Genomic DNA, 10,018 nt, shown 5'->3' with positions numbered 1-10,018 from the left:
CTGCCCCAAACTCAGACCTCAGGTGTTAGCTGTTTCCTAAGCAAAAGGACCTGTGGAGTGGTTGCTCCAATGCTGTGAGTCAGGGTATGAGAGTGGGAAGGGGTAGCCTGAGAAAAGGGCCTACAGAGCAGACCACGAGGCCGCTGTCTTAGCAGCTCTGGGACCAGGCTCACTACCAGGGAACCTGGTGGTTTGGAGGTTTGGTGGTTTGGAGGGAACCTGGTTCTCAAAACCCCTCTTCACTCCAGCCGCCTTCCTGCCTCAGGCACAGCTTCCTCTCCCTGGAAGAGCTAGTCTGGGCTACTGTCTCCACGGAACCCTCTTCAGGCCTGGGGACAGCCACTGCACTCCTGCGGCAACATTTGTTCTCTCTCCAGCCTGCGGCGTCCTGCTCAGCAGCAGCCAGTCATAGATTCGTGCACCTCACTCAATTTGGGGGATCTGGGCTCTCCGCCTCTGCGGCCCACACCACAGTGCCCAAGTGCCCACCACACTCTTTAGTGCCCAAGGGACCAAGAAGCCCAGTGCAAGGAGAGCAAGTTTGTGAGTGGTAGGGATATGTGGCCGTGTCCCGAGAGCCACGAGGACCTCTCTACAGTCAACAGTGGGAAGTTGACCACCTGTCACGGCTGGCAGAGGCTGGACTGGGCCGCTGGTTAGGAAGCTTCCTCCCCAGCCTGTGAAAGTGCACAGGATACTGGAGCGGGCTTCCCGCAGCAGCGGATCCTCACGTGGGTGCAGGCAAGGTCAGGTGCGCATTGTTCCCACAGACGGAGTTCACCAGCGGAGTCAGACCCAGGGACGTTCTGTGTAGCCGAAACCGGCTGAACGTGAACCTAGAGCCATAACTGGCGAGCACACGATGCCGCCGAGCACACGCATGAACATGAATATCTTGGTTCCGCGCTCGCAGTCCCCTCGTTCCCGCCTCGCGCTCAAACACTCAGGCTGGCGACAGGCTTGCACTCTCCAGTGTGGAAGACTTGCGCTCCCCGCCGCGGCCCAGGCGAACCCCGCTCTCTCTGTGCCTGCCACTCCAGTCCTCCAACCCCATCCTCTACCTCCCCAAACTAACAACATCTCTGTGGTCTGCCCTTCCGCCCTGGCGAGCAGGTGAGAGGCGGAGCTACAATGCCCATCCCGCGGCTGTCAGGTGCCCAGGGAAGAGTTTGGCGACCAGCAGGGCTGCGTGGATTTCGGGCAGCGCCAACTTTCTGCCTGTATGACTTTGGGCAAGTAATTTCATTCCTCTGAGCCCGTCTTTGCACCTGCAAAGAGAGCTACAGATCCCTTCTAGGTAGAGTGAGTGTGGTGAGGACCCAGCGGGTGCACAGGGCACCAGGCGCACGGATGCTCATCAGGCCAGGGCGCGCGCTCGCTGCAAATGGAGTTCCCCTGTGCGCGCCGCTCTGCAGCTCCAAGTGCAGCCTAGAGCGAGCCGGCCGAACCGCGGGATCCCTCCGGGGTGGGATAAGGGAGGGGAGCCCCCGCGGCCCCCTCCCGGCCCTCGGCGCGGCCGCGTGCGTGGTGTCATTGGCCCGGGCAGCCCGGTGGGCGGGAGGATGACATCAGCGGCAGGTTGGATTATAAAGGCGCGAGCGGAGTCACGGGCTCAGAGCGCACCCAGCCGGCGCCGCGCAGCACTGGGAGCCTGCTCGCCCTGCAGCCCCAGCCAGCTTGCTCCGCACCAGCCTGCTGGTCTGCCCGCCGACCCGCGCGCCCTCGCTGCCGCCCGTCTGCGCCCCTAGACCCCAGCGGCACCATGCATCTCTCCCAGCTGCTGGCCTGCGCCCTGCTGCTCACGCTGCTCTCACTCCGGCCCTCCGAAGCCAAGCCCGGGGCGCCGCCGAAGGTGGGTGCTGTCGTGGGGACGCCGAGCCTGAGAGTCGTGGGAGGCTGGGGGCTTGCAGAATGCGGCGCGCAGGACCCAGGAGAGAGGGAAGGCAGGCGGCTCTCTCCTCCGAGATGCGCGTGGGCGAGAGCCGGGGAGCCCTCGAAGCGCGGACTCGGGGGTCCACTCCCCCAGCCTCCGGAGAACGCTGGCCCATGCGCAGCCCCCTGCCCCAGCGTGGCCTGCCCGGCGAGCAGCACAGGAGGGGAGGGCAGGGGGCTTCCAGAGGGAGCGGAGAAGGTGGCCGCGTGGCAGGTGGATGCGGGGCCAAGCTGGCCGGCATCGGTGGGGGCGGCTCTGGGCTCAGGAGGGACACCCCGCGCCGGCGGGCGCGTGGGGCTGGAGCATCAGAGTCTCCCGTGCTGCAGCCGCACGTCCCTTCACCTGCCCGCTCTTTCTTCGGACAGGTCCCGCGAAACCCGCCGGGAGAGGAGCTAGCCGAGCCGCAGGCTGCGGGCGGCGGTCAGAAGAAGGGCGACAAGGCTCCCGGAGGCGGGGGCGCCAACCTCAAGGGCGACCGATCGCGACTGCTCCGGGACCTGCGCGTGGACACCAAGTCGCGGGCAGCGTGGGCCCGCCTTCTGCACGAGCACCCCAACGCGCGCAAATACAAAGGAGCCAACAAGAAGGGCTTGTCCAAGGGCTGCTTCGGCCTCAAGCTGGACCGAATCGGCTCCATGAGCGGCCTGGGATGTTAGTGCGGCGCCCCCTGGCGGCGGTGAGTACCGCCGACCCCGCGCCCAGCCCCAGCCCGGCCCGGCTTTGCTCGAGTTGTGCCAGGCGTTTGCCGGCCGCCCCCTTTATTATCCCCCTTTACAGACAAAGAAAGCGAAGGATAAAGTGATCGGGGAACTTTGGCAAGGTCAGAAATGGCTCAGCCTGGTTGAACCCACCAGGCTTCTTCTAGAGAAGCAGAAACAGGCTTGGTGGCCTCTCACCCACCCCTGCACCTTAGCTGAACTAGCAGTACTGCCCCCAGCTGGCCAGCTGGTGGGGGGATTGAGGGGAGATCATGGGTTTGTGGGAGCAGAGAAGGAAGGTTATACCCACAAGTCCAGGGGACATTGATCATCTGCCGGCCGCCATGCCCCCTGTAGCGAGAGTAGTCCTCTGTTGGCACCGTCAGGGAGCCCTTCTGCCTGGGGCACTCCGATTCCTGTCCCTTCTCTCTAGACAGGCAAACTGGTCTGTCCAGGGTCCTGTCGCTTCTCTAAACCCAGGCAGTGGGCAAACTGGTCTGTCCAGGGAGCTGCAGCCCGGTGGCTTCAGGGGTGAATCTCAGTGCTTGTGGCACTATTTCAGGAACTAGGAAAGATACTAAGTATTTTTTGCCCCACCCTCAAACTCGACATGTCCCAGAGTCCCTCACCAACCCTGTCCCCCGCCCAACCGGTGCTCTGGGCTCCGTTTCTGATGTGGGATCTCACCCCGCACTAGGGCTGGAAACCTCTGCCCTAGCGTCACCCCTCGTCGGGTGCCACATGGTGGTAATTTACCGCTGCAGAGAGCCTCACCTCTCCTCTTTCCCTCCTCTCTATTCCTGCCGCCTGCCTGTGCCCACTGAATAACAGCATCCCAGCCTCTGACATCCACAGTCATGTGTGTTAGGATCAGGCTCACTCGGCTTTCTCGCTTTCTTGCCTCCAGCTCGGCAGCTGCCACTGCCTGTCCCACACTTTGACTGTCCCATCCCAGGCTATGGGAAAGCTGCTGTCTCCAGCCCAGAAACCCTTGTCAGTGTTGGGTCTTCCCCCGGAGGGAAACGAGAGCGCCTCTCCAGCACACTGTCTCTTTTTCACAGTACAGAACACTTTTGCACAGTTTGTGAACCCATTCACCTCCCTGTATTGAACAGCTTAAGGGCCAAGTGCTGGCCTAAGGCACTCTAGGACCCACTGCACCCGGTACAGACTCAGAAATATTTGTGGATGACCAGAGAAACCAGCACACCCTAGCCCATGGCCACTCCCATCTGCCCTAGGTTTTAACCAGTGCCCTTGCTCTCTTTGCAGCCAGACCTCCCTCGGCTGTGGGCTTCTCCCCAGTTCTGCAAAGGCTGCAGTTGTCTGTGATCTTGACTCTCCCCTGCACAGGGAGAAAAATGATTCTGACACTTGGGGACCAGCCTTCAGTAGCTACCCTTGGAATGCCTTTCCTCTCTTCTCTCCTGTCTAAACAACAAAGAGACGGAGTCTGAGGCCTCAAATTTTCAGTTTGATTTAAGCATCAAGTTCAAACTTTAGAACCGGAACAAATGTTAGCGACTCTTCCATGGGTTTGTACCTGGAATGCGCATTCCCACAGGGGCCGTGTTCTTGGGCCTGGCTGTCTGTGGTCACCAAGTGATGACCAGACGGGTGGTGAAAGACGCTGTGTAGGAGGAATCCACATTGCTAAGAATTCTCGACCCCTTTGATCAGGGGGTTCATTAATCTCCTACTAGCTCTCTTAGCCTAGATGAACACTTATCATCAACGTCCTCAACACCGGCTTATGCCCAACACCAGCTGTTTTACTATTATTTGGGAAGGGGGGTGTGGATTTATTATTTGGGTTTTTTTAATGAAAAATAAAAACGCTACCCTCACTGCCCCCCATTCCCAGTGAGAGAGCAGAACATCCTTCCTGCAGGCTCCTGGTGGCGATGCCCAGGATATACCACTGGGGTTAAAGAGAAAGACAGCTTATATTTGTCACATTAATGAAAACTCTTTGAGGTTGTGGCCGTTTCTCCACGCAGGCGGTGACTTGGGCTCTAAGCCACCATAATGATGGTCGCTGATGGTTCTAGGTGTTGATTGTAAAATGCTAATGACAGAGACCAGCTGTGGGTGAAACCTGAATGAATACTTTGCCCCTGGGGCCCAGCAACATCACAGACAGCTGTCATCTGTGTAAACTCATGGCAGAGCCAGAGAAGGGAGTGGGGGAGGGTTCATCAAGCCATTCTGGCCCAGGTCCCCTCTGTGCATGCTGTCCTTTGGGAGGGCACTGACTGCCCCAGAAGGCTACCTTCCTTGGGCCCCGGGCACCCACACACCCATTAGCAGGGAGTTTTCCCTGACAATGCTCAACCCAGAGCCCATGACTATGCATTTCCCCAAGGCTGGTGTGAGACACCATTTCCTCTGCTTCTGAAGGGGACCTGGACCCACACCCTTTCCTCTGCACAACCAGCTAAGGAAGGAGGTGCTGTTTACTGGGTGGTGGCTGTGACCCAGACACTGCCGATGCCCAATCCGAGGCTCCCTGTTGAATCCGAAAGCCAGCCCTGGGAGGTGGCTATTATCCTATTTTATGGGTGAACAGTCCCAGCTATCCAGGGTCATCCAGGGAGTCAATGTCAGAGGAGAGATTTGGGCCCAGGATGCCTGATCCTGAGATGTCTCCCTTCTCCTTCCATCCACAGTCACTCAGACACGCGAACCCAGGGCGAACACTGACTGAGGGTTTGTGTTGTAGCAAAAAGGATGGGGGATTTTCCATTCTCTCTCTCACTGCGCCTCCCTGAGTGCCAAGGGCAAGGCCTGTGGTTAGACTGGGGGAAAAGGAGGGCTGCAGACACTCTGGTTCCACCTGTGCTGGGGCAGCAAAGCAGAAGGGGCCTGGGGAGTGTGTAGTGGGAGGCCCCTCCCATCTGCAGGAAGGCCTGGTGGGTTGGGGGTTGCGGAGGTCGGGGGACATCCCTCAAGCTGCTGGGGGAAGGGGAGGAAAGCTTCTAGAACCACCCTGCCTGCTAGGATTTCTCAGCTAAGGGGCCAGAACTGAGCATCTGTGTTCACTCTGTGTTTCAGGATTGGGAACTGGCTCCGTTGTGCTGAGGTCACCTTTGGTCATCAGCTCCAGCATCTGGAAACACCTCCAACACAATGTGGCTTTTACATTTCTTTCTTTCTTTTTTTCCTGGTACTGGGAATACACAACACCAGCTGTTTTATTATTATTTGGGGAGGGGGTTGTGATTTTATTATTTGGTTTTTTTTAATGAAAAATAAAAAGTTATATATTATATATATATTATATACATGAAACACACACACCTACACCGACTTGATGACAAGGGACAGTTTTTAAGAGACTGACAGAACCAGCTGTAAAACATTGCTGTTTGTAAATTCATGTCATGCATAAATGTATTTATGTTGTAAAGCTATTTATATTGTTTATAAAGAGATATTTATAAAAATTTTATTTATGTAACTAAATGAAAGAAGTCAATCGTTGTAATGTTTTTGTCCTAACTAGTTGAAAAAATGTAAAAAAAAAAAAAAAGTCATTCCATGAATATCTTGAAAACTGTCTTTATTTACTTGTTGCCTTTATTTTTTAAGACTTAGGCTGAGGCAGAGGGAGAATGTGAAGAAAAGGCGTTTGCCTCCGGACAGATGTGACAGCCAGATACCCAATTCTGGATTTCTCTGTGTCAAGGCCTGGAGGCCTGGCTAAAAATACAGATTCCTGCTCCCTCCACCCTCTGATCTACCGAATCTGATAGGACTAGCTGTGTAAGTTTTGTCCAAGTGATTCTGACCAGTTCAGCCAGGTCAGGAAGCTCTGCTCAAACACCTGACTGCTAGGAAGTCAGATGTTATGAATTAAATTAATAACGGCCGGGTGCGGTGGCTCACACCTATAATCCCAGCACTTTGGGAGGCCGAGGTGGGCAGATCATCTGAGGTCAGGAGTTCAAGACCAGCCTGGCCAATATGGTGAAACCCCATCTCTACTAAAAATACAAAAATTGCCGGGTGTGGTGGCAGGTGCCTATAACCCCAGCTACTTGGGAGGCTGAGGCAGGAGGATCGCTTGAACCTGGGAGGCAGAGGTGGCAGTGAGCCGAGATCACAGACTGTACCCCAATCCTGGGCAACAGAGCGAGACTCTGTCTCAAAAAAAAATTAATTTTGAATTCAGCTGACTTAGGGTCCTGTAAATTCTACTCCATCTTCTGCTATTAGTGGAAGAAATAGCTGCTAACTCCCTCTCTGTTTAGGGGAGATTTAGAAGGTTTCTGCGTATCTTGCAGAATTGGCCAGATCACCTTACGAATCTCAGCAGCTCTGTTTTCTAGACTTGCTCACAAAGTGTGGAGTGGATGGTAGTTTCTGCCTCATAACGAATGCCATGGTCAGCTGGGAGCCAAGACCTCAGAGAGAAGGAAAAAGCGTTATCAAATTTCATATCTGTGGTATGCTGTGCTTTGTGGGAGGGTTGTGGGTTTTCTTTTCACCTGAAGCCACTAACAATTACATTTCTTATGCCCCATGGAGCTATGGGTGTGGAATTATGAATATAATTTAGAATTTACGAACGTAATTTAGATTAGAATCTCTTCTCCTAAAACCAGCAGGAAACTTTGAAATAATTCCAAGGTACTCTCACCACACGTTTGGTTGGATGATAAGACCTGTGCAGCTTTCCCTGTCATCTGCCCCTGTTAGGGGAAGGTGGGGACATACCCTCTTGAGCCAGTAACATCAGTGGACTGGGGGCACCCTGCTCAGGGGAATTGGGAGCAGGGATGCCCTGTGCATATGGGTCCGCAGGCACCAGAGGAAAACCCCCTGGGAAGGTAGCCAGTGACACCTGGTCTTTCTGTGGGTGTTTGAGACCTGGGACCTTTGTTCCAGGTAGCCCTCCAGCAGCAACCTCTCGAGTGTGTGAGTAGCCAACACAGTGACATTGCCCAGGTGAGAAATCCCCTTTTAGACATGTTCCTTGCTGGGCACGGTGGGCACACCTGTAATCCCAACAGTTTGGGAAGCCGAGGTGGGTAGATCACTTGAGCTCAGGAGTTCGAGACCAATCAAGGCAACTTATCAAGACCCCCATCTTTACAAAAAATAAAAAATTAGCTGGGCATGACGGTGCCCACTTGTAGTCCCAGCTACTCAGGGGGAGGCTGAGGTAGGAGGATTGCTTGTGCCCCAGAGGCCAAGGCTGCAGTGAACTGTGATCACCCCTATACACTCCAACCTAGGCAACAAAGACTGTCACACACACACACACACACACACACGAAAGACAAGACATGTTCCAGCTTCTACAACTTCCCTCACAAGTTCTCTCAACTTCCACAGGAGCCCCAGAGGACATTTCCAGTCCTCCTTCCTTGGGGACACCTGTGGAAGCCACCCAGGGCATGGCTACCTTCCTCTGTCCCACTCCCACCTCCGTGGCTGGAAGATCAGGGGCCCGCATCACTGATGCTGTGGGCTCCAGCACCCAAGCCTCACCAGTGAATGCCCCAGCTCTCTGTGCTGTCTGCAGACCCCTTACAGACCAGGGAGGGAGCAGGGGGTGTCAGGAGGTGACACTGCCAGCTTTGCTGGTGGTGAGGCAGGCACGTCTTCCCAAGGCCCAGAGGCAAAAGGGATGGCAAATTCTGGGATCTAGAGAACCCCCACTAGAAGCTAAAGGGTTTTCCCTGTGGACAATGCCTGGGCTGCCAGTAATCTGGGTCAATACGGCCTCTAGGGTCCAAGCTACACACGCTGTCCTCCCAAGTGCTCTTGTCCTGTGCATTTGCCTGCAAACAAAAAGTACAGCCCTCCGCTGTCAAGGCCAGCCCCTCCGCCTGTTGCTTTAGCCACACAGCCAGTCCTCCTCTTTCACATCCAGACCTGAAGTCCTGCAACTGCTTCCTCAGCATCGACTGGAATATGTTGTCCCAGCCAGAGATTTCTGCGGGAAAGCCCGGAAGGATTGACAAATATTCAGTAACTAACAGGAAGTGTTTTGACACCTGCAGGGATGGACCAGGCGCTGTTACCTGAGAGCTGCCAGGCTTGGGCCTCTGTCCTGGCCTCCTTCCTCTTGGGGAGCCTCTAATCTCCAAGCTGCCTGGAGCACCTGTGGCTTCTCTCCCACCTGAGGTGACAACAGCCCGGGCCAGCTTGGAGAAACAGCGCCCAGGCGGGGCTCCCTGGAGTCCCGGTCCTCTCAAAACGGGCACCTCTGCAGTACGGGAAGACTCACCTTGATTGCCTCTTGGCCTTTAGCAAAGATCAATTGTAGGCGAGTCCCTGGGAAACGCCATGAGACTGGGCAGGCCAGAGCGCAACAGAGGCAAAAAGAGTTTCAGGGACTGGAGGACCTCGTTCCCTTTCCAGCAGCGCAGCCACTGGGGCAGTCAGGGAGCCCACGGGGAGGAGTCGCCCGGCCTGCTTGGTCCCTGGTGCCGCAGCTGTTGACATGTGGAAACCCTGGCCCAACAGCCCTAGGCCCAGGAAGCCCACGTTGAGCCCCCACACACGCCTGGAGGAAAGGCCCAGTCTGTGAAGCCCATCTGAGGACATCACGTGGAGAGGCAGCACCTGGGAGGCAGAGGTGGTGCACCTGCCATGGAGGCGGTGTGGGCCCTGGCCAGGTGGGGCGGTACCACTAGGCCTACAGCAAGTGGTCTGGAAGCCTGTCTTCCCCGCCAAACAAGCAAGAGGGTCTCCCCTGACAGTCACCACCCGGCCAGGGTGGTGGGTGATAGGGTTCTGCACGGGTGGGATGCCCTGGGGGTGATCAGAGAGGCCTCAATATCCAGACCCTGTTAGTGCCTTAGGAAGAGCCCTTAGCCGAGTCAGGAGGAGGGGGAGTGGGGAATGCTGAGCGGCCCCAACCCTCTGTTGTGGGGGGTAAGTGGGGAGGAAGTATCAGTCGGGGAGCCCATCAGAAATGGGATTTGAGGCCCGGCACGGTGGCTCATGCCTGTAATCCCAGCACTTTGGGAGGCCGAGGTGGGTGGATCACTTGAGGCCAGGAGTTCAAGACCAGCCTGGGCAACAGGGCAAAAGCCCGTCTCTACAAAAAATACAAAAATTAGTTGGACATGGTGGTGCCCATCTGTAGTCTCAGCTACTTGGGAGGCTGAGGTGGGAAGATCACTTGGGCCCAGATTGCACCACTGCACTCCAGCCTGAGTGACAGTGAAACCTTGTCTCAAAAAAAAAAAAAAAAAAAAAAACGAGATTTGACTCCGAAGAGCTTTAAGGAAGTGACAATTTCCAGAGTAGGGGGCAGCTGAGAGGGAGGCGCCTAATGGGAAGCCAGTTTCTTCCCTGGGGCCGAAGGGAGGGAGCCATCCTCAGAGCTGAGCTGGGTGGGGGTCTTCCGGCAGCAGCTGTGCCGTGGGGC

General features: G+C 56.0%; 1 protein-coding gene across 1 annotated transcript; it reads left to right on the top strand.

Moving 5' to 3' along the window:
- Window positions 1-1,613: 1,613 nt before the first annotated feature.
- On the top strand, window positions 1,614-6,187 carry NPPC (natriuretic peptide C). The gene is made up of 3 exons (XM_023193804.2): window positions 1,614-1,852; window positions 2,299-2,609; window positions 5,686-6,187. Exons 1-2 carry the CDS (start codon window positions 1,763-1,765, stop codon window positions 2,587-2,589), a joined length of 381 nt encoding a protein of 126 aa, XP_023049572.1. The 5' UTR covers window positions 1,614-1,762; the 3' UTR covers window positions 2,590-2,609; window positions 5,686-6,187.
- The last annotated feature ends 3,831 nt before the right edge of the window (window positions 6,188-10,018 follow it).

The sequence above is a fragment of the Piliocolobus tephrosceles genome, chromosome 11 (genome assembly GCF_002776525.5).
Source record: "Piliocolobus tephrosceles isolate RC106 chromosome 11, ASM277652v3, whole genome shotgun sequence".
NCBI classification, from domain to species: Eukaryota; Metazoa; Chordata; class Mammalia; order Primates; family Cercopithecidae; genus Piliocolobus; species Piliocolobus tephrosceles.
Note: the sequence above shows the minus strand (reverse complement) of the source record. Positions and strands in the feature narration are given on the sequence as shown.